Source organism: Poecilia formosa, unplaced genomic scaffold (assembly GCF_000485575.1).
Source record: "Poecilia formosa unplaced genomic scaffold, Poecilia_formosa-5.1.2 Scaffold747, whole genome shotgun sequence".
In the NCBI taxonomy this organism is placed as follows: Eukaryota; Metazoa; Chordata; class Actinopteri; order Cyprinodontiformes; family Poeciliidae; genus Poecilia; species Poecilia formosa.
In genome coordinates this window covers 108953-134320 of record NW_006800686.1, presented here as the reverse complement: position 1 = coordinate 134320, position 25368 = coordinate 108953, and the positions used below count along the sequence as shown (strand labels likewise).

Sequence of the window (25368 nt, the reverse complement as noted above, 5' to 3'; positions counted from 1 at the left end):
TTTCAGCCTTGTTAGTTGTTGGACATCTCCGAAATGCTGAGCAGCACTAGATCTGGCTGTATTAAGCTGAAAATAGTTGATCTGCTTATGATCAGCAAGGCAGAAGCCAAAAACGCTTTATCTCAGCGAAAGAAGTCAAAAATTATTTGTGAATTTGCAGCTTTACATTAAATTTTCAGCCTTACTCGATGTTCGACAGCTACGAACTACTGAGAAGTAACACGTCCAGCAGTTTGAAACGGGCACCAGGTCCAGATCTTATGTTTCATTAGAGAGCAGCAGGCGGGAGGCCAACAATGCTTTTCTCAGCAAAAGGTGTGTAAAATGGACTATGAATTTGCAGCTCTACATTCAGTTTTGAGGCTTGTTAGATGTTGGCCAGCGCCATATCTAGCTGTTTGAAATTGGAACCAGGTCTACATCATATTTTTCATGAGAGCAGAATCCCAGAGGCCAAAAAAAGTTTCTCAACGAAAGAAGTGAAAAATGGACAATCTGTGAATTCACAGCTATACCTTCAATTTTCAGCCTTATTGGAGGCAGCTTTGAAATGCTTTGAAATGCTGAGAAGCAACTGATATGGCAGTTTGAAACTTGAACCAAGTCCAAATGTTATGTTTCATTAGAGCAGGTGAGAAGTCAAAAAGCCTTCTCAGCGGAAGCCAAAAATCCGTAGTTCTACATTCAATTTTCAGTCTTAGATATTCGACATTTCCGAAATGATGAGAAGCAACAGATCTGGCTGTTTGAAACTGGATCCAGGTCTAAATCTTATGTTTCATGTTTAAGATAAGCGTCACAAATCTGTGCAGGAGCCATCCGAGTTATGGAGCTGCAGGAGGAACTCTGCGCTGCGCTGTGACACCAAATGCAGAGCCAAAACGCACAACCTGGAGGCTGGTCTAAAATTCTATTTATAGTTTTCCAGACAATACTGGAACACACAAAAACATTCACAAATTACTAAAGTTTTTTTGCACTGTTGTAACTATTAAACAATCTCCCCTTCAGTTCAACCTTATAAGTGGAGACACTTTGTTGATGTTACCATTATAAAATTGTCATGTTAGGGTCCAACTTTCTAACCCACATGCAGATCAACTCCAGAGACCGAGAATGATTAAAGTGATTTATTACAACAAAAATGGCGAAGAAACACAGGTAAACGATCCGGGTGCGTTTGGACTGGAACTCAGGTCAACTATGAGAGAAAACAGACGGTAAGTTTACGGTCGTGGGAAATTGGAGATGGTGCTGGTGGCGAGCTTACCTCCAATCGGGAGGAAAAAGGACTGGGGGGAAATCCTGTGGAATCCGGAGTTTGTTTGAGGTTCGGAGGATTGCGGGCTGCGGCGGCGTTGGAAGACGGACAGGTAAGTCTGGGAGCTTGAACCGTTTCTGCTCGGAGGGTGATTGCCGATCTGTAGGTCCAGACGATCTTTGGCAGAAACTGCTTTCTGCCAAAGATTTCTTATGAGTTACTTACCCCCAACTATAACCAAATATGACAGAATTAAGGCAATTTAAAACAAATACAATCTACTGGTCCATCCGTGACCTTCTTGTGTCAGAGACACAAGAGGGTCAGAATTCTGGAAGAGACCAGGAAGAATTGACCTGAGGTAAGCCTGTACCATAACTGGCTAACAATCTGGCAGGGAAATGTCGGCAGCCTCCTCTAGTTATACAGCTCATGATGGCAGAATGGTTTCAGGTGCGTAGGTCTGCAGACGCCCTCAGGTGGAACAAAGCCTCCAGCGCCCTCTGGTGGATGAAACAGCTCCAGATCCCAACAAAAATAACTTGCAATTTAAGTATTGACAAAGATCAATGTAATTTTCACAGGCAGCAGAGTGTTGTTGTCAGCAGCAGCTGCTGAAAGTAACTAAAAAAATTACTTTTAATGTACCTTAGTTACTTTCCAAATCAAGTAATCAGTAATCTAACTATGTTACTTTTTCGAGGAGTAATCAGTAATCCGATTAAAGTTACTTTTTCAAAGTAACTATGCCATCACTGGTTATAATGCTTTACTTTGAATTAATATCAATATTGATTGAGACACTTTTCTTTTCTGTGGGAGTTGAAAACTTTAATGTCTTTAAGATATGTTTATAGCAGATTTAATAGAAAATTATATTATGACCAAATAGCACTGAGAACTACCAGTACAACTAAAGGCACTATTTTCTGATCCCATCAGAATTATGGGTAACTCGCATTGTTTCTTTGGGAAATAAAAATGTTAAAGTGGACAGGACAGAATATTACTACCACCAGTTTCCTTTCAAATAGCAACAACTCAATGAGTTGAAAAGGTCAGGTGCTACTGCTAAGATGTAAAGCTCCACATGTTTAAATCTGTCAGCCTGGCTATAGGGCTGTCATGTCTTGGTTCTTATTAAATGATTAAAATAACCAAGTCATGCTTTGTAAAGTGTTTCTGTTTGCTGTGTGAATCAAATGGAGGAAAATCAACTCAGCCCATCAAACTTTGACAATAAGTTTATAACTGAACTTAAAGAAATATGTAGGATGTGATACAGAATAAAACATAACATGTTTTAATCATTTTAAACATTTTAATTTTAATGAAAACACACACAAAAACATGTCAAAACAATTTTTCAAGGCTTTTACAAAAACTAATTGAAAAACAACACAACAAAACAAAATGTTGAAAAAGCAAAGCCCTGAAATCAGGGACTGAACTCATGCTAGACTGAAGAAGGGGAGAAAAACTATGTCACATAAGAAAAACATTTGAAGAATTTATTGGAAATGATATTCCCTAAATCACAAAGGCTCTCTGTAAAATGTAACCCCCACCCCATTACATAGCAATAAGAATGTTAGTTAAGAGGTTTGGTGGAACCACTGAGAAAATGTATGCTGACTTGTGTCTATGCTGACTTCTACTGTTGCCAATATATGTTGGCAACAGTAGAAACCATGTGAAGGGGTTCCACTGAGCAATCTTTGCAACAGAAGCACTTCCTACTAAGGTTTATATATGCTAAACCTGCTTCCCCTAACAGAAAATAGAAGTCTTACATAATTTTATGTCTAAACTCAAAAACATACCTGAAACGTTGCTTTGATTATTTCATGCATGTTTGAGGAATCCTTGAATCTCCTGTGACAATTATTCAGGAGTGCTTACACCCCACAGAGCACCCCTCCCCTGCGACTCACCCACAATGCTCCACCAGGGGCTTTTAGCAAACACCTGGTGGAACTGTGTGTCTGCTGAGCTCATCAAACGAACAACACTTCTAAGAATGGTTGTCAACAGCATAATAGAGGAGCTATGTTGTGATGATATACTAAAGGCAGAGTGTCAAAAAGAACAGGAGCTTCTCAAATAGATATCAAGGCATCAAATGGTAAATTTTCTTTTAAGTCATGTTTGATATACAGCATTGTTATAACTGAAGGTAACTTGATTGTGCTATAAAAAGGAACTATGAATCTGAAAAATGCTTAGTATTGCTCCTGTAAAAACAGCCAGGACAGATAAAAAGCCAGATAATGCCTTTTCCAGGTGATAACAGCCAGCGCAAACAATGACTGGGACTGGAACAGTGTTTATTGGTGTTTGTAGGGCCATTACCAATGGACTACTAACAAAAAGACTGGGCTATTTTTGAGATTGTCTTTGTCCTCCAGTGGCTTAGGACAAACTGAAAATTTTTACTCTATTTCTTCTTCAGCTCATCTACAATTTGCATTATTTGCTCTTACTTGAACTATTAACTTTTTCTGTCAGTTATTTTTCATTCCATTGAAGCTTCACCTGGTATTTCATTCCAATTGCCTGCAATTCCTTCCTGGAAGACTGCATCGACTGAGATAATGCTCAAATTAACTAATTGTTCTCCCTTGCCTGCTATTATCTTTTTACTTTTATGAACATCAAAAACAATCATACATCCGTTCATGTGTTTTTTGTGCATTCTGCTTTGTCTTGTTAAACCCCTAGTCGGTCATGGCAGTTGCGTACTTGTGTTTAGCCCATTTGTGGTTCTGCTAGGGGTTTTTCTTCTCCAGTCGGTACATGCATGCTACATGTGAGACTTAGAGACAATACAAGCGATTGTCTCTACATGTTCATCCAAGAGGAATGAATACTGCAAGTTAACGACTCAATGCAATCTGCTGGGTTTTCTTAGAAAGAAGCTTTTTAATCTACTTTGAAAAATGTATTGAGCATACTGTACTGTACTAGGACCAATTGAAATTATTTTCTTGTGAAGTGCCTTGAGATGACATATGTTGTAAATTGGTGGGTAACACTTTATTTGAAGGGGGGTGAATAAGACTGTCATGACACCGTCAAAAACATGACATAACACATGTCATGAACATGAATAAGCTTTCATGAATATTTATGTCTGTTGTATTACTGTTTAAACTTTACCTTTAATAACATAAAGTTACCTAATTTTTATAGTGCAATCAGTAATACTTTTATAACAAATTTATATCAATAATGATTTCTTGGTTAATGTCAAGTTGTCATAACAAAGACATTTTGAATAATGTCAACTTTGTATTAAAAGTGTCATGATTTACCGAATGACGCTTTATGACAAGTCATAAATATTCATGAAGGCTTATTCATGTGCATGACAGGTGTTATGTCATGTTTATGAAGATGTCATGACAGTCTTATTCACCCCCCTTCAAATAAAGTGTTGATGTGTATTGGTGTTATGTAAACTGAATCGAATTAGATCCTGCAGTTTATTTTCAATATGCTGTAGACTGCTGTCCTTTCTACTCTGTTATTTTACCTGACATATAACTGTAGTAACTAAGGCGGAATAAAACCCAGACTTTTATCATTTCTGCTCCCATAAACTGGGAGCCTTTAAAGTAAGCTGTGGTGATCACAATTTAGACTGATACTTCTACATTTTACACACCGGACCAGACCATTTCAATAAAGCTTGGTAGGATGGCAGTAAATTCAAGAACCAGTGATAAGTTTGGTTAATTTATCAGAGATATGTTCCTAAACAACATCAGCACATGCCTCCACAAACTTATTTCCTTTCGTTTGAAGACAACAGTCTTTGTCAGAGATGCTCCGCTTGCATTCTTCATTTCTCCAAATGACAACTAAAGCTTGCTTGGAGTATCTGGCCTGATGAAGGCAGGACACAACTGCTACATGGGATTTACCCTTCAAACTTGTTCCATTAACGGATAAAATGGTGTCACCGATTTGAATTGTTCCTTCAAGGCTAGCTGCTCCCTTGGTGAAGATCCGGTGAACCTAAGCACAAAACAACCAGTTTTAAAGCAATTCTGACAATAGAGGGAAAAATGATTAGAAACAAAAACCACACCATATTTGTATTTTATTCTAGAGTAAATGCATTTTTCATAAACAAATCTTACTTTTCATAGACTTTATCACAGCAAAGCAATCCAGTATGTGTATGTGTCTAAAGATGATGCTATAAAACAAACATCACAGGAAACCCTGTTATTATTTATTATAGCAGTTGGACCACTGCGATCTGATTCAAGTATATGGGTCTAAACAAAAATCCATCTCTTGACTGTTGCTCTTTATTTCTTACTGATGATTGGAGTCAAACTGGAAAAAAATTCCAGTTTAGTTTTGATCAATTTTAAGCAACATGTTTCAATCTCATTACCTGAGCAATTTCAAGCCTAAAGTTTGAATATTTCTAACATTACAAACTAGCAGTATTTTTTTTTTTTTTCTACCGTGTCAGGTCAGACAGTGTTGTTTGAGTTCCAGGCTTGGGTGGACATTATGGACATATTGCCAGCCAGCTGTGTCATTATTATTATTATTATTATTATTATTATTATTATTATTATTGTTATTTTACCTCTGAGTGGCCAAGCTTTTACTATTACACTTACACTTCTGTTTACAGCACTTTTTTCAGCCATTACAACCTTTGTTAGCATGTGATTTCAGAGCGGCCTTTAACCACAACAGGAGTGGTAAGACGCTCACGCCGGTTTTAACACCTGTGTGGCAGTGACGGAGAAATGTTGCTGCTGTGCAGAACTGCAAAGGTGTGTGTTAGAATCATGGCAGTCACCCAGCAAAAGGCAAAAAACTTTACACAGTCCCACCCGCTGTAGGAATAAAAGAGTGCTTGTACCTGTTACTTTTTATACTAAAAAGTCTGAGCCTGATGCAAGAAGGCAGAAACTGAAACTCAACATGTAAAGCAGTGGGACCACTGCTTTACATGTCGGTCCTCGAGAGCCGGCATCCTGCATGTTTTAGGTCTCTCCCTGGTTTAACACACCTGGATCAAATGATGTCTCATTAGAAGGCCTAAGAAGAACATTGACATGCTGAAAAGATTGTCACTACCACCAGGGAGAGAACTAAAACATGCAGGATGCTGACCCTTGAGGACCGACTTTGGGGACCACTCATGTAAAGGATGAGAAGTATCAGCAATAATAGCTTTAGTTTTCCTAATGATTTGCTTTTTACACAGTTCTGTAAGTGAGCATTGTTCAACTCCTAAGATCTTATAGCTAGTATGTATTACTGTGCTAAGGGCATTTTTTTTTTTACCTAATACTAAGATTTCCAAACCAACAGATGAGGGAAAAGGTCAACAAAGATCCAATATATGATCTATAAAACAGGATAATCAAAGACTTATTAACTTGAAATTTTGCGAGCCTCCTTAGACAAATTACTCTTTGCTGGCCCTTTTTTGTAGGTTTTCTGAATGGCAAGTAAATTTTAACTTAATATCCAAAATAGCCCCAAGATATTTATAGTACTCTATTTCCACTGTCTGAACTGTAATTACTTATTGATTTGTTTTATGGGGTTTCTGTCTAAAAATCAATGCACATGTCCTTTGTTTTCTGTACATTTAATAAAAGAAAAGCCTTATCACAGCAGTCAACAAATTCATCGACCGCAGGGCCATGGGCATGTTCATCATCATGTAGAAGGCTAACTATCACTGAGTCATCTGCAAATTTTAATATTAACCTATTATCATGCTGGTTGCAACAGTCCTTCATGTACAAAATGTAAAGAAGAGGGGAAAAGAAAAGCTTTGTGGGGAACTGGCATCTCTCTAGACACGCATCCATTCACTCTGACTTTCTGCATTCTGGATGTTAAAAAAAAATCAAGAATCCAGCCCACCACATTAAAGTCTAAATGAAAGTTGTTAAGAAGTTTATCAACCAAAATATGGGGCTGGATTGTGTTAAAAGCAATCAATCAATGAAAAGTCTACAAATAACAACTTAGCATGAATTTTGTTACCTTCAAGATAATGGGTGCCCAATAGATTTATTAGAAATCACTTTGGGGTTTTTTCAAATGTAATGGACATGGCAACAGAAAAGACAGCTTAAAGGAAAAGGTTTAAAGAGAAAGAAGAAGTTAAGAATAAATGACAGAAAGAAGAATGGAGAGAATACAAGATAACAGTCTGCTTTTACACCTGCATAAAGAGGACGAAAAACAAAACAGAACTGAGAAACCACAGCAAAAACATGTGCTTATCCACCTTATTCCTAGGCCCCATGAGGCTTTGCGTGATTTATGGACGCAACTTCCACTGCTAACCGGAAACGCCATTTGTTTACATTTTAGCAACTCGCTAGCCGGCTTTCCACAGAGGTTCAAGGCTACAAAATATGTGGGAAGACCAACTCTCACACCTTAAATGTGGCACTATTGTTTTACTGCTGCTTACAGCTATTGAGGGAAGGGATGGCGACTTGAAGAAATGGCCGCAAATAACCTGCATACGTAGCTACTTCACTGTCTCAGTTGTTTAGGATGCAGATGCTGGTTTTCTTCTGTTGGCTTTTTGTCCACACAATGAAATGAGCACAAACAAAGCATTTTGGGTTCTCTATTCAAGTTTAGAATTTTTAGCCAAATTCTTTTTGTTTGCTTATCTGTCGGTAGACGATGAAAACTACCACTTTTGTTTTGGGAGCACATTCAAAACACACTTGCTCCGCTGAGCCAAAAATGCTGAGCGACACTCAGCATTTTTGGTTGTAATGGACTAAATAAACCTAGATTTTTGATTTTGTCTTATAGAAAAATGTTGCTGGCCATAATGATAAAGACTCAGATCATGAACTTTATTATTATTATTATTATTATTATTTTCTGTGTGGAAGTCAGCAGGGAAAGACAAAAAAGTAATTTGAGTCTTGATTTATTCTCAAAGTCTTCCAACCAAAACCAAAAATGGAATGAAGGACAACCGTTGGTGTCTTCACACCTCACCTTCTCCCCTTCACAATAAAACCATACATTCGGGTGTGAAATGTATACATTGTATCCGCCACATTTGTTTATTAAACTCAAACATGTCATGTAGTTCTGGTGTTTTATACTGTCTGCTCAAAACGGCAGCTCATAACTCTGACCAGCTTCTCTGCTTTTCTCTTCTTTATTACCGTCTGTTCTTTAGAGAAACGAGCTGCTAGTAGCGCTGCTAATTGACGGTCATTCTGTTAAAAAACTAAACGATCGTGTTCCTGTCACTCCCCATGATTAAACTCACAATTCTGATCCTCTGTACTGAGCAGCTCTCTGATAGCAGTCCCTAAACAAGCTTTACTAAATATTGCATTACAACCAGGGGTGAAAGTAGTTTTAAATTCTTGGGGGTACTATGACAAAAGTGTGTGTGCCGTGTGTGTGTGTGTGTGTGTGTGTGTGTGTATATATATATATATATAGCTGTATTTTTCTCAGCCCACTGGCTGCAATGTTGACACGTTGAGATGCCATGAGACCTAAATTCTGAACATCAGCCATGGAGTGCATCCTAGTTTTTCATGGCTGGCATATAACCATTCATTTTAGTTTTTAAACAGGTTATATTGATCATGTGTCCAGACAGAGGGACAATCAGTAGCCCAGCATCATGACCTGTTTGTTCTGAAGATCCTGCAGCTTCCACTTCGTCTTCCTGACATGGCGCCTCCTCACCCTGCCTCTCATACTGATAGGAGGAACCACAGAGCTCTATTAATTTAAAAGAACATCTTCTGAAGTTGGGATATTTTCCTCCAACAGGTTCCAGAGGAATCACCTCAAACCAGATGTTGGACTGGATTTTATTTCAATGTCATTTGTGAATGTTAGCTTCTTATTTTCAACAGTGAAACTACAAAGGTTGAAAATGGTTATCAAGTCTCATCAACATCAATATTTCCACTAAATAAGAGGCAAAAAAAAAAAAAGTTTGAGAGGAAAAGCCTGTCAGACTCTGAGCTCAAAGCAAAATGCCCAAACTATTTTCTTAAATATTAGACAATTAATTTAATTTCACATATTTACTGCAGAAGCCATTGGTCTGTTAAATACTTAATTAAACATATTTACCGTGTTTGATGTTTGTTGTGAATGATGTATACTCACAGACTAACGAGATAATCCAAATGGTGGTGGGCCCACATGGCTTTGCCCATGTAGGGCACACGTAGGCTGTGGTCCTACATGGGCAAACCCATGTGGGGCCACCGTGGAACCCGTGGACAAACCCATATGGGACCCATATGTCAGTCCTCCTTTCCCCCATATGGGGCCCACCACGCAGGGCGTGTTGCAACCCGGCTCTAGTAAAGCACGAACAGTTCAGAAACAATATGAAATGAGAAAAAAGCAATTTATTAACTGATTAAGTCGTGTTTTAGATTGCTCTTGAAAAACTAATCAGTCACGGCTGTTTAGTGGGTGCACTCACGCCTGCACAGTGAACCCACTGATTTTCTACAGCAGACAGCCGCTCGCTTCTCTTGCAGGTACTGCGTACCCCCACTAAATCTTTTAGGGTTACGCAGTACCTGACCGTACCCGCTTTCTTTCACCCCTGATTATAGCTGAAAAGAGAGATGTAACTTCTATATAGACTAGCAAAAAATCCCTACAAATTACAGTGAAATACTGCTACTTCCGGTGGGAGCCGGAATTGAGACCCATAATCATTTCCCCAGTAAGCCTCTCGGGAATAAGGTGGATATAACAATAACAACTACATCATCACTGAAAAGGGCATAGTACAACTTAAAACAAGATGTATTTAGTGGAAACTGCAGTCCAACATAGAGTGTATCTGAAAACACCTGTGTGTGTGTATACGTGTGTGTGCAGTATTTAAGCGTTTTATTTTGTCTCATGATAAGGACATTTGCACAAGTCATTCAGCTGTTCAACTCATATAGATAATTTCTGGGCACTTACAGTTATTTTCTTCTGATCAATGTTGGCACCACCAGAAACACTAAAGCCAAGTCCTGCACCCTCTTCTTTATTCAGGACAACCAGCAGAGTATTGTTGCTTATTACCTACAAATATAACATCAACAATAGAGAGGAGACAATGTGATTAAAAATAAAGAAAAGGTTAAAGTATGATTGAAGAGATGTAAAGTAAAAATGGAAAGACCAGTCACTTATGCTGGAAAGGCACTGATTGAGAATGACATCACATTTGCTCATTAATATTCATAAGGGCACTGTTTGCCTGGTTGTTCAGACAAACAGTGCAAACTTAGAATGGCAGCATTTGAAAAGCATAGTTATAACTTTGGAAGTTGACAACGTCCCGGAAGCTTCATTTCAACATACTTCAATAATGAAACGCACCATAGAATAACTATATGGTGGTTGAAATGTAGAGGACTCAGTGGAAGAAAAGAAGGCAGTGTTGGTAGAAAGCACTCACTAGCACAAAGTTATTTAGGCCTACTTAGCCAAGTTCCTGGTCGGGAAGACAGGCGGGTAAAAATATCAGTGTATTGCAAATATATATTTTTTTTCAAAATCAATGTACCGTATTTTCATAACAGCTGGTTTTCATGCAGCTGGTTCGAAGCATGGTTCCATGCGGCTTATGGTCCGGTGCGGCATATATGTGGATTTTTCTTCAACCACCAGGGGGCTCTTTAGCAGGAAGTGAATCATTGGAAGTCAAAATTGGAAATAAAAGAAGAAATTGCCCATTAAAACGGAATTTAATAGGGAATTGAAATTTGAGAATGTTGTTGATCAGTTAAATAGCATTGAGGGGAAAAAGAAGATTTTTCGTTTTTTACATAATACTGAGATCATTATGAGAATTTGAGGTATAGATATTAGGATCAAATAGATGGCAGTAGTGCAACAATAATGGAAATAACGATGCAAGCTGCCGTTGAAATCTAAAGAAGCAGAAGAAGGAGAAGTAGAAGAAGAAGAAGAAGAAGAAGAAAAAGAAGAAGAAGAAGAAGAAGAAGGCGGCGGCACCCATTTTCATTTAGCACATGCTAGTAAGAAGATTTTTCTCTTCAAACTCATACGCCCTCATAATCAGTTCAGTTAAATCTAAACTTGGCAACTTTTTCTTTTTCAACCATAATAAATGTGATATTCAATTGACCTGTTATGACTCAAATTTTGGGTGTCCGCCCCCCTCTGCTGTGTGCTGCTGCATCGTTGTGGAAAACCTAGAGCGGCAGAGATATCTGCGGCTTATAGTCCGGTGCGACTTATATGTGTATGTTTACTGTTTTGTTTTTTTTTTTTTTAATTTGGGAGGTGCGGCTAATAGTCCGGAAAATACAGTAAATTTGGAAAAGATCAGCTAGATAGCCTGTCTCACCATGGTGTTTCACCAATGAAACACTGATGATATCAGTGTTTCAATATCAGTGACATTGTCACTATATCAGTGTAACATGAAACAGCTTGATATGAAGTTGTCTTTGTCTTGAGCTTATATGCAGTGGACAAACGTCTATTTAGTGAACATTACATTGTGCATATTACATATTAATAATCTAAATCAGCCGAGCAGGCAGTCTCTGATCCTTGGTGGGAGTGGCCATTGCCGTCTGGGGCGCCGTGGTGTCATGACCAGTGTAAACTTTCTCACTCGTCATGGCACCAGTGTAACCTTCCTGGCTTGGTTGTTTGTCACCTTCTTCACTAATATGACACAGGTTAAATCACTCTTCACAATGTGACTTCTAACTGCATGCAAGTGGCCCCACAGCTCCACCAGCATTCCTCAGAATTCTTTTTCATTTTTTTTAGATGTGATCATATAATTTAAAACAGTAAAACAGTTAATTCCTCAAAAGCAAAACAAAACATTCTTATTCCATAAATCATTCAAAAATAACATTTAACAACACAAAACAGCAAAATAACAGACAACTCCCATAGCAGTTAACAGTTACAATATTCACAAAACACATTTTTTTTTAAATATAGTCATTAATTTATACTTTGAACCCACCTAGTATGACACAGAATAAATCACTCTTCACAATGTGACTTCTAACTGCATGCAAGTGGCCCCACAGCTGAAAAACAGAAGAAGACACAGTTAGCGTCGTGACCTAGTGGTCAGCCACGAACACCAACTGGCGCAGCTCCCACTCATAGGGTTATATTTCTCCATCCCAACCATGAGAAAACTTTAAGGTTCTCTTTGCTGGTTAGATGTTCTTTACAGTATTTCGTTAATTGTTGAACTAGAAAAATATGACCCTAAGTAAAAAAATGTAATGAAGAGCTGCTTCACTAGCACATACGTCCACCAGCATTCCTCAGAATTCTGGTAGGGGAAATCGTGAGATCACCTGAAGGACCCATTGCATGCAGTTACTCATCACACCACAAGGTTGTTCTAAACATATGCACAGATTAAAAATCTAATTATAAATACATACTATTGTTATTATTATTATTTTGGGTAAAATTCACATACACATACATCCACACTTTTCTCTCTGTTAACCAGCTGCTTCGCTCCTGATTGTGGAGATGTACATCATAATTCCTCTTCTTTTATACTCCAACATCCTGAATATGCTTTCTGGCATATTCATGCACATTGTACTACAGACCTTCCAGCTGTCTTATATAGGCATTTCCAGCAGTGGTTAGTTATTTTGTAAAAAAATCTACTGCTGTGAGAATGAAGTGATTCCCACACTTCATTCCACACCCAAAAAGGACCCCATTATGTCCACCCCAATCGCTGCATGGATTTACCTGTTGGGAACTGTTGGAACTGAGACCTGGATGGCCCTGTGATCTATTACAAGTGGTGCAAAGGTCACAACATATGCAAAAGTCCTCCACATATTTCTTTAGTCAACCCCAGTAAAAGGCTTGGCTGAGGTATGGGAGAGCCATTAGGCATTTTTCCACTGGCAAGTCATCACTAACCAGTTAATGAGTGGCTTGGTTCATCCCCAGCCGCTTCTCCATTATATGGTATTTTCCTCACTATGGTGGGCAGGCTGTGAGCGCACAGCACCTGTGGTCAACTCTCAGCTGATGCTTACAGCAACACTTAGCAAAAAAAACCCTGAAAGTTGTGGTTCTGATGGACCCAAATAAACTCAGATATTTTATTATGTCTTATTGAAATTCATTGCTGGCCCAAACATAATAATAAAGACTCAGATCAGCTGATTATTTCGCTGTACGTATAAATATAATTACATTCTGACTTTATCTTTTAAAATGTACAACCTTTTGGATTTAGGTAATGCAGTCAAAATATGCAAACCAATAGCCACACATTAACTTTATTATGCACATTTTTTTTTAAATCCAAAGGAAAAATAAAATTCACATCACAAGCTAATATTATGTAGTTCCTATGTTTTACACAGTCGGCACAAAACTGTAGCTCCAACAGAGCTCTGACCATAGCTTCACCGTTTCTCTCTTCTTTATTGCTGCCTGTTCTCCACAGACCCATGAACCTCCATGAACCCCCCTGAGATCGCTTTTCCGCAGTGGTTTCAAAACTAAAATCTTCATTTGTGCGGCTGGTTCAGTCCAGGGCCCCTCCAGGACACCATCTAACAACTGCAGCACCACAAATTTGACCTCACAGTCCCTTAGATTTTGGAAACAATGCAGCCACCTCCTCCATTGGTGGAGGCTGTTATGCCTCCATCTACAATATAACTGTCAATAAGTCAGGGACTTGTCTCTGCTCTGTAGACCAATCTGCAGCTGCCATCACTTTCAGCTCTGTGCACTCAGGACTGGTTGCCTCACCCCCTCTATTTTGCCGTGATCAGCTCTATATAGTTCCTGCTCCTTGGATTCCAGCCAGTCACAGTAGTGGCAGCTGTCCTCACAGCAGAGCCATTGGGACAGGACATGGTGATCCCCTACTCTGTGTGTGACCATAAACTCATAGTGCTCTAGCTCTGCCATCCACTGAGCCTTTTGTCCCTCTGGTTCTTTAAAGGTCATCATTAGTGATGCATGTTCGGTGCATACAGTGAATGAGCAGCCACACATATAATATTTAAAATGGTAGGTACCCAAAACAACAGTTAACAGCTCTTTGTGGGTGACACAATACTCAAACAGGTCTCACCTGTGACAGGACCATCCCTAAACCCACACCGCTTGCATCCAGGAGGAAGGGTAACTGTTGCTCAGGCAGTGGCAAGATGGGTGCACTTGTGAGGGCTCGCTTCAGGGTAGCAAAAGCCCCTTCACAGTCCTGTGACTTCTGTAGCTGGAATGGAGGGGCAATACATGAAAACCCCCACACAAACCTCCAGGGTGCCAGCCAAAGAAAATGTTTAAGCTGTCTCTGATCCAAAGGTGTAGGCTGCTCAATGGTAACTGACACATTTTCTTAAGGAGTTACAATCTCTTCGCAGCCTATGTTGTGGCCTAGAGAAGTTAGGAATCTACTCTTATCAGAATAAGAGTAGATTCTCTTAGCCTGGCACCTCTAATGTTCTCCAGCACTCTGCACAGTGCTCTCAATCAAGAGTCCCCATGAGGCACACAGAACACCAGAAAGTCTGTGTGTGACAACACCCGCTCCATCAGATGTTCAAATGTGATGGGTGCATTACACAAGTCAAAACAAGTCACCTTAAATTGCCACAGTCCTTTGCCTTTAGGGAAAGCAGTCAAGAATTACATGTCTAAGGCGAGGGAGAACTGCTAGAGGCTGCTTCTTAAATCTAGAGAAGATAACCAGGAAGTTCCAGCCACCAAACCCAGGCATTTGTCCACAAGTGAAAGGTGTTATGAATCTTTCCTGGTATTCCATTGTATTTTTTCTCAGATGGTGGTGTGTTGCTGCGCTCCTATAATTAATGACGCTTTTAACTCACATTCAGTTTGTTGTTCATCTGTCGGTGAAGATAAAAGGGAGTTGAGTTTTTGTAATTTTGACAAAATCTTTAAAGTCTGACATTTGCCTTGAGAGAGGTATATCCATTCAAGACCAAGACCAGGAAAAAATTAGTTGAAAACATTCTTGAGCCCAAGACCAGCCTCACAGCTTCAATTCCTGGTACACAGGTCTGAAGGCGACAGCGCTCACACAAAGTGATTCTGTGTAAATTCAGTCTGCACATCAAGCAGTATGTGAACATAAGTTCTCCTAGTCAGGCTCTCCGCATCGTTCCTCAACGCCCAGAGATTCTCTTTCACGTCTCCATAGACCACTCAATTGTTTGTAAGAGCTCTGGTCAGAAACACTGGCCGAACTGCCAGTGCGCTCCTCAGTGAGCTCATCAGAATGCCTCAGCTGGCCATCTCAGCAGGATCCAGTAGCAGTAAACTGGACTGAACATCGTTGAAGAGCTCTTTGACTCAGCAACCAGCTGGTCACAGCTGGCAGTATTTCGAACTGAGCCCTGAAATCTTTCCAGTCCGATTTACCTTCATATTTGGGTGTTTTTATCCCACATGATCTGCTTAGTCCATCGACAACACCATCTTTGTTTCCCTCCATGGCGCTGGGTCATGAGGCTTCTGAAGGAGTGATAGTCAGACCCTCCACACCACTTGGGATTGAGTTATCTATGGAACATGGCTCTGTCTTCATCTTGGCACTGACATCAAGGCCACCCAACCACTGCACAGTCCTCGGTCCTTTCTCTTCAATCCTAACATACACTGGATTATCCATGGTAACATTACATCAGACTATGACTACCACACCGTAAAAGGTAAGGTTGCACTTGTAAACAGATTTTCAAATCTGTTTCAGATCTGTATAGACAGAGTAGCTGCAAAGCTTTCTCTGTCTATATGTTGTAACTTATAGCAAGAATGAATGTTTTTTTATTACGCAGTTATTGTGGGTCACAGCCATGCCGTACAGAGACAAACTCAGAAATTATTATTTAAATTTCCTCCACTATCTTTTCTGTCCTGCATTGTCATAAACTGCTGGGAACATCTAATTACAGAACTGCTGTAGGAAATATCACTATACAAATGCCATTGGAACAGTAACCATGGAACATGCAACCGTACTTTCAAATAGGTGAACTGAGGTTGAGAGTAGCCTTTATTAGGTTTACAGGCCTCTGTCTACATAAGTCTGATCTACAGGGAACAGGTAAATTCTTCTTTAACATTACCTCTGAGTGGGCCTTGGTCTCTTCCAGCAGACTCATCACATATGACTGAGCTGTCAGGGAGGTAAGCAATGTTTGCAGCTTACGCTGACTTACAGGATATTCCACCAACTCCTTCAACCTGAAGAAAACAAGAATCACATTGAACAGATTTAGTATACAGTAAGTTTTACATGATATTCATAAGTTTTGTCTTGATGCATACATACAATAATCTGAGAAAGACCACAACAAATTCTGTTTGTTTGCTGCCATTTATAATTACTGGGAGAATTGTTTTTATTACAACAATGCTGCCATTGTTGTAATAAACAACAATGGCAGCTTGAAAACATAAAAAGCTATGTTTTATTTAGCTTAAATAAATCTAAATAAAAGGCTTAATAGACTCTGTTACTCTCAGTCCACTAAAGTTCAGGATTCACAGACGACTCCATGACAAAGAGCTGCCCAGTCACAAAATGGGGTGAAAAATCCCCAATCAGAAATGAACTGTTAAAAGGGGAAAAAATACTTTCTAACCACATATTTTAAAATCTACAATTCTGTTGTCACTTCTTAGTTATGCAAGACAAAGTTTTTTTTGCCTTTGTCTTGCATGTATATATTTCAGTTAGATTTTTTGTGCTTTTTCACACTTTTCTGTTATTCTTTTTTTGTTTTGTTTTTGCTAATCTACTTGGTTATTTTGCATACCTGAAAACAACTCCATACTGCTTTCCACTCCACCTCTATTTACTTGTCTGCTCTGATGTTTGTTTTGTATACGCTAATTGGTGAAAATATGTGTATGCATTACCATGAAGATTAAAATGGGGGAGAAAAAAAACCCTTTCAACACATGGAGGATGTTTTGTCAATGGGAATTTCACTGTAGAGTATCCTTGAGATTCTTAAAAAGTGCTATACCAGTCTGATGTCTTGTCATTGCTTAACCTTATCTCACAGACATAATACATTTTCCAGAATTTTTTCCAAATCATGTAGAAATAGTAAAAATTCAACATATAATCAAAATATGAATAAACATAAGAAAAATTACAGACCTGTCTTCTATTTTAATTTTTAAATTAAAATCTCAAGTAATCCTTTACCACAATAAAGGGTGACAAAATAAAAACTACTGGTGACAATTAGAGGTGTGCCAATAGTTTAGCCACCAATCATGATCAGTCGATTTCCGTGAAAAAGTGTATGATCGGTGATCACCACCGATCATTCTCTTGTTCCCAATCACAAAACTCGATCAGCAAGTATTTACTTCACAGCCTGCAGAGGCCAGTGTGCAGCACATTTCCCCCTTTCCTTCAAATTGCAGAGTTTGGTGGGTTATTGAGGCTCACTGCAGGAAAAAAAAGACTACTGCAGATTTTTCAGCAGGACAAAAAGACATCCGGAGAAGTCAGACAGCAGGTAAAGCAGCGCACAACTACCAACACTCACTTAGAAGAGCAAGATGGTCAGAAACTAAGCAAATAACCCGAAAAATAACTGAAATAATTGAGCTAGCAGTGGAAGACGCTGGGTTCTGCTCTCGCTGTTGGACTGGCACGTTCCTATTTCACAGAAATTTCACATTCAACCTCCAGTGGACTCTCACATTGAATGTCTGCTTAAAGTTGCAGCATCTAACTGAATGCAATCTGCATTTGACATTGAATTAATGATTTCTTTTATTACTTGACATTATTTGATATAGGCAGTGTTGTGAGATTTATTTGACTTGAATTTAAGGTACTGAGAACCTTACTGTTAAATATTATTTTACTGACTGCAGGTTTTTCAGTTGTCCTTTTGACTGAATAGCTGCTGTATTGTGCCTGCAAGTATTTTACAAGTTTTGGTAACACTTTATTTGAAGTGGTGTGAATAAGACTGACACTGTCATAAACATGACATAACACCTGCCATGAACATAAGTAAGTCTTCAAGAATATTTATAAAGTGTCATTTGGTAAATCATAACTTTTAATACAAAGTTGACATTATTCAAAATGTCTTTGTTATGACAACTTGACATTAATCTAGACAAAATGTCTTCGTTATGACAACTTGTCATTAACCAAAAAAATCATGATCTGACATAAATTTGTCATAATAGTAGTCATAATGATTTAATTATTACACTAGCAAAACCTTTAACAAAACAATGATTAATATTTCCACTCCCTGAAATAAAGTGAAACAAGTAGGACAAGCAATAAAGATTTCATTAGGCTTTATTACACTGTCAAATGATTTAATAACAGACTCATTAACAATTTCTTTTACATCAAGTAAAGTGGAACAAATAGCACCAGTTATGAATAAGTCATTAAGTGTTATTACAGTGTCATTAAGTAAAGTGAAACAAGTAACAGTTATGAAGATGTCATTAAGTGTCATTAATATTAACTTTTACCTCAAGTAAAGTGAAACTAGTAACAACAATTATAAAGATGTAATTTAGTGTTATTACAGTGTCAAATACTATGCTAATAGAGTCATTGATATTAAGTCTTACCTCAAGTGAAGTGAAACACACTGGACTACTTATAACTACCATCATAACTGTAGAACAAACCCTTTGTACATTGAAATAAAACAAAAGATAACTTGTTCTAAGATAACAGAGGGTTTAACGTCTGGTCATTATATTGAAATACTGATTGAATAACTAAAACAGAATTACTTATTCTTTAACTTAAGAAAATAGGTTCTTTCAACAGTAAAATTTTTTACTTTGATTATGTCAGCCATCTCCTTCGTAAAAGCCTTCCTATAATGCTCTGAAAATGCTCTTCTTGTCTTCATTTCCCGGAAGCAGCTCTTTGAAGGTGTCCAGAAATGCTCAGAAATTACAGCTGTTCTTGCAATAGTTAATCATGGTGAAAGCCTTTTCATTAATTCAAACTTGGTGAATCTCTTCTGGATATTCTCGTAGTCTGTGATGACTCAATTCATTGTGGTCACTTTAAAAAGAACAAAAACAAAAAACAATGTCATCATATTCCAGCATTTATTTAATTACCATTCCAAAAATGTCCCTTGCTGCACACTGTCAGAATGGTAGACTGGCAGGCAAATGTCTAGTTAACATGACTGGTTGTTATAAAGTGCAATACAATTATTTCTTAATACAAGTAGCATAATAACTGGAGCTGAACAAAATTATTCTGATCAAATATTTGTCTTGCAGAAGTTCAGACAGACTCCCACTGTTGTTATCCAGATTGCATCATTTAATGTATAGTTTTAGGCAGGAGTGTATCTTTTTACTTAATGAGCATTCTAAATTATTTCTAACCAGATACTCTGACTTATGGTTATTTGCAAGAAGCTTATTAATATATTTATTTATTAATATATTTAACACCAGTTTTTAGTTGTCTAAAACGTAACTTATTAACTCAACTGGTGAATGTTGATTCCTGCTCCCCCTTCCACACTTACCTGGCCCCTCCCACCCCACTTCACATGGTGAAAATATTAACACAAAAATGACTTACCTAATTTTCTTGGGGAATATTTCATCAACTTCTTTCTCTGGTGGCTGGTCCTCATTATCATCCACACTCATACCATGTCTTCATTAGCCAACTTTGTGTGTAAAAAGATTTGTGCGTGTGTAAAATATTTTGTGCGTGCGTAACAGGATTTGTGCGTGTGTAAAAAGATTTGTGCGTTTGTAAAAAGATTTGTGTGTGTGTAAAAATATCTGTGCGTGTGTAATACTGGATTTGTAAACCTTAAAAATAAAATAAACCTTCTCCTACACCTATACATGTTGAATAAGTACACACAAATCACCTGGTATGCACACACAAAACTGCATTTACACACAGATCCGGTTACGAGTGCGCAACTATTTTTGAGACTCATTTCACGCTTCCGGGAGCTCCCAGGTTTGTGTGTAGATGGTGCGTTTACATGCTAGTAAAAGCTGGGACATCTGAGTTTTGCTCTGAGTCTAGTGTTTTTATCCTCTGCCGTTTCTCACTGTGCTTGTGCCGAAGTGGCAAATATTTTAGTTCGTGGAAAACGGAATACATCAGCACTTCCTTTTAATATCCTAAAATAATTTACAGATAAATTGTGCATTTTTGAGCGGTACAGGAGACTAAGTGGTCTGAAAAGCAACCACTGGGTGGCGGAATGGTTCGCTGGCCGGAAAAATAGCCAGGCAAACCCAGAAACAAGACGGAGCGTCCCGGTGGTCTGTCCTCTGAAGTAAGTAGGAACTAAACCTGCAGGCTTTGCCCTCCGATTATAATGAGACATGGAGTAATTATAAATGATTTCAGGTTACGTTTAATATATCTGGTATTTGATACTCTGCCCTCCTCATGTTTCATGTTTAATGGTTGTTTTATTTATCATATTTGTCTACTTTTTTTCTTCTTAAATTTTGAAATTGGCATTGTGACATTGTATGTGTTTTGTAAAATCTTCTTCCTTGAAAATCAATAAAGATAAAAAAATACAATAAAAAATACTAGAAATTGCACATGAACTTGTTTTATTTTTCTCCTACATAACTTTATTGTTATATTTTGGTGTTATATATGTTATAAATCTTTGAAAGTAATCATTGCATTTGTAACTCATAGCAGAACTGACATAACTTTGTTCATTTATGCAGTGGCCTTTATTTCTGGTCATGGTGTCTGAAACACTAACCAATTCTAAGTTAAATAGTTTAGAATTAAGTTCTCACCTGATAGACCAGCCAGGCCGTCTGGTGTCTGTAGATCCCTGAGGAGTGTCCTCAGAAGTCGCATCATCACCACTGCTAAACATTGCAGCTGGTGATAAACAGTCGGTCATGTTGGCTTTTGGAGCAACAGTTAAGCAGACGCTGGGATAATTTTTATTACCAGCTGTGGTATTTCCTCCACTGAAGTCATCAGTGCATAGTTTTTCTAAATTGGGCATACTGAGAGCCCTAGACTGATGCACCATCCTGGTGGAAAGTCTGCCATGTTTCCTTCGCAGCACCACAAGGTTGTGTGATATGGTCCCATCTGGGGCATTCTGATTTTCATTCCCTGCAGATTTTCTCAGAGGTGGGGAGAGGGATGCTACTGATGTCAAACAGTTGTAAGAGCTGTTATTTCTTTGGTGGCCATGCCAGTCAACAGAGTTAACCGAGTCCATATATCCAGAGATCCTCTGGTTAAGTGAGGCTGTATATGGTACTGCAAAAGTATGAACATCACTGCTTTTAGCCACAGGTTTATCCAAGTTGGCAAGGCTTTCATAGGACTTTATTTTATGTCGAACAGAAAAAGGCTTGTAGCCTGCAGACAGGGTGACTTCCTTGTACAAGCCCCACCTTTCCATGGTTTGACAGTTTGGTCTAGAGGTGCTGAATTTCAGGGTCTCTCCTGACACCAAAACTTGACTTGGTTTCGGGTCATCCGCTGTGGTTAGCTGAGCTTTTTCAGTGTAATCAAAGCCTTCACTTTTGGTCATGCCATTAGTTATTTCACCCCTGGAAGTGGGAGAAAGTTTAGATGCTAATCTTGCACATGTTTTGATTTTAGAGTCTTTATTGGGTTTTGAAGTTGTTTCTATATTATATTTAAATAGTGGTGATATGAGACCAAGCGCTGGAGAAAACTGAAGTTTCATGAATGTCTTCTGGGTAATAGAGGGGCATGGCTGCTCTAGTGATAAGACTGATGATTTGGAACAAGAAATTATATTATTTTCTTTGGCACATTGTACAGTTTGAATGGTGCTTCCAGAGAGTCCATGCTGAACTGCATTGTGCATTCTGTCACCGACTCTGGATAATTCATGGCAAATGTTCACATCCCGCTGCTTGTTTGAATTCAAGAAGCTGGACATGATTGCGGTTGGTTGAAATTTGGTAAACTCTTTCAAGGCAATATATGTGTCCAAAGGTAGGAGGCTTTCACTTCTATATGCTTTCGGTTGAGTTTCTTCCTGTGCAATACTGATACTTTGAATACTTAACACATTTAATTTTGGAGGGCCAGCTGCCAATTGATGTTCAACTTTCTCACTTTCTGCAGGACAGCCTAAATCATTAAGTGGATTTAAATCAGACATGTTCTTAAAAATGAACATAGCTTCTGGGCTTAAATCTGCTTTATCTTTCAAGACGTGATTATTAAAGTCAGAACCTCCAGAATGTGATCCACCACTGGAATCTGAAGTTTTGGATTCAGCGGAAGAAGTGTGTGTACTCAGATTCCCACAAAAGTTTGAGGACTGTGATTCATCTCCAGAAACACCGGAAAGAACCTGAGTGATGCCAGCATCTGCCTGGGAGAGACTTCTTTGTGTGAGACAAGTGTTCATTTGGGTACAGTTAATGGGGCTCTCTCCATTAACTGTACCCAACAGTTGGTCCATGTCCAACTGTCCATGTCCTGTCTTGGTGGATACATGGCATGATGGCTCTGCAGAGGTAGGATGTGTTATTTGATAAAGCTCAGAGTGCAGACATGCAACAGTAGAGCTCTTTTCATCTGATGGTAATTTAGACAAAGCCTGATCTGGATCTCTCAAACATTCTGAAGTAGTCTCATCAGCTACTTCATTTCCCAGTCTATTGTTGTCAGGGACAGATTCACTCACTGAAGCACCTATGTTTTCTTTTGTACACACATTTTTGGAAACATTATGTTGAACACAGATGCTGACATCCTCCAGCTGGGCTGCAGAGTGTTTGCATGAGGTAAATGAGTCAGATAATATTTTACAAGGGGATTTGTATTCATCTAAAGAAATCCTGCCTTCAGATGAGACATCAATTATTTTTGTGATGGCTGGTTGAAATTCACTTCCAGTTTGGGTTGAACTCTTGGATTCTCCTGAGTTTCTCCATGTAGTTATAGCAGGTGTGTCCTGCACAGACTGGTTATGGTTCCATCTTGTAACTTCATCACTTGCTCCGGGTGATGGCCTGGACAGCCGTTCTACAACTGAGATCAACAAGGAAAAAGCACCTGAGTCAGATCAATCAAACAACGGTTGAAACCATACGTCTATATACAAAAGACACATTTTTCTCACAGTCTGAAGTTAAATCAGACCAAACCTCTCATGTGTCAGTTTTCAAAAATAACTTTCATTTGCTAAATGCCACAAGAATGATGTGCCACAACAACAGGTTGACAGCTGACATAACAAAATAATCTGTTACAGAACTAAATCAGAGCTAGAGCAAAAGAAAGAAATTGTATTCATTTACATCCATCTTCAATCACAGGGTGTATTGAGGATGGATGTAAATAACAATTGAATAATGAACTATACTTTTCCAACAGCTAAAGCAAGAAAGTTTAAACACTAATGAATAAATTTGTTTCTTATAGGAGTATCTCCCTGCACAGAAAATACATTTTGTGTGGGAATGGATGACAATTGGATCTGAGACAGAAACCATGATTGACTACAGACTAAAACTGAAGACTGACATGAGCTTTATGAATACAACAATGACCAAGGTGACCATTTTTAGACTCTAAAGACCTGATGAAATATGCACTTTATAAAAGATTCCATTAGGGAGTCTAGACTAAAATTGGCCATTCTATAACTCATGGATGTCATAAAAAACAAGATTGAATAAATACATTGAAATATTTAAAACAGTTTTGGTGAACACAAAACAATATTAGAAATATTGGAAAATAATGTTTCTTTAAACAGGACAATATAAAAGGAAAATTAAATTACTTAATGTTTTTGGGTGATGTTCTTAAAAAGATGTAATTTGGATGGACTATTTGAAAATTAAGATCAACTGACGTGAAAAATACCTTAAAACACTGAGAATGAAGTTGTGTTCTTTGTTTTATTAGGGGTATGGGGGGTCAATAAACAGCCCCAACCAGTTTTGTTCAGCTTGAAGTGGGGGTTACAACCTGCATCATCTTGGTTAAAGAATGTGAATGACTTTGTGTGATTGAGAATGAATTAGTTTATTGTGAGGAGAAATTGATGTCACATTGTCTAACTTTAGTGAATAGATGTATTGATACTTTTGTAATCTTCAAACTATGTAGAAATGGTAAATGTTTTGTTTATGGCCACAGTAGTGATAAATCTAGGGAAAGTTACAAAAGGGTCTTATATTTGCACAGATCCTTGATTAAACATTTTTTTTTTTTTTAAAAGGCAGAAAAAGTCATAAAATTATTGGAGAGTCACATGGCTTTAATAATTCTTTGGACTGTTACACATGGACAATATTAGCATTGGATACATTTATTTTGACAAAATACTCCAGAGAGATTTCTAAAATTTTAATGATTACATAAATTATACTTTGACATCAAAATTTATTTTAAAGCAGAATCATCTGCTTGTAAAATAGGAGGGGTTTTACTTAAGATTTTAGGGGTAACATTGGAAACAAACGGTGATATCTGCTGTTTTGAAACTAGAAACTTTATTCATTGGTAATGGTTTCAAATTTGTTTGGTATAATGAAAATTGGAAATTAAAATTTTGGCACACTTTTTATTTTTCAGGTTATCTTTTAGAATGGGGATGAAAAAAAACAGGACAGATTTACTTGGAGCACACTACAAATTTTATAAATTCTTATGGCAGGAAGTCTTGACTGATTATAAATACTTTGGAATTACATGAAAAGGAGGAATTTAACATTAATGAGAACTGAGAAATTGTCTTTAGCAGATTTGATTTTTCATCAAGACCTATTCTAAAAAATTTCTCATTTTTTCCTCAAAACAGGATTTCTTTTTCATTGAGTGATCACTATATAGTGTTTAAAGAAGGCTGCAGGATTGGTAAAAAAAAAAACTATGATTGGGTATATGATTTAAATAGGAAATTATGAAACGGCAAGATATTGATTTAAGGTTCATTATATTTGTTACAAAACATCTGTCTCAGAGACAACTTATGATTCAAATCTAAATTGAAATATGTTGAGATTCCAATAAATTTGCTACTTTCACTTTAATGTGGGGATTAATA

The 25368-nt window shown here is 38.0% G+C and overlaps 2 protein-coding genes across 6 annotated transcripts in view; both read right to left on the bottom strand.

Annotated features, from left to right (window-relative positions):
* Positions 1-4712: 4712 nt before the first annotated feature.
* On the bottom strand, positions 4713-22745 carry LOC103131355 (uncharacterized). Of its 5 annotated transcripts, XM_016666599.1 has the most exons (6): positions 21104-22745; positions 16411-16528; positions 14394-14537; positions 10244-10348; positions 5407-5465; positions 4713-5281 (listed from the first exon to the last, which is right to left on the bottom strand). In XM_016666599.1, the coding sequence occupies exons 1-5, from the start codon at positions 22714-22716 to the stop codon at positions 5454-5456; spliced, it is 1992 nt and encodes a 663-aa protein (XP_016522085.1). In that variant the 5' UTR covers positions 22717-22745; the 3' UTR covers positions 4713-5281; positions 5407-5453. The 5 variants fall into 5 exon arrangements, 4 of the variants coding, with proteins under 4 accessions (XP_016522085.1, XP_016522083.1, XP_007543040.2 ...); XR_001660566.1 differs by lacking the exons at positions 5407-5465; positions 14394-14537 and adding an exon at positions 12282-12348; XM_016666597.1 differs by lacking the exon at positions 5407-5465.
* LOC103131357 (uncharacterized) overlaps positions 22727-25368 on the bottom strand; it is an 87794-nt gene continuing 85152 nt past the window's right edge. Inside the window, exons 10-11 of the mRNA XM_016666596.1 lie at positions 22778-23342; positions 22727-22739 (exon numbers count right to left, since the gene is read on the bottom strand). Coding sequence (XP_016522082.1) covers positions 22727-22739; positions 22778-23342 — 578 coding nt within the window. The remainder of the gene's footprint in view (positions 22740-22777; positions 23343-25368) is intronic.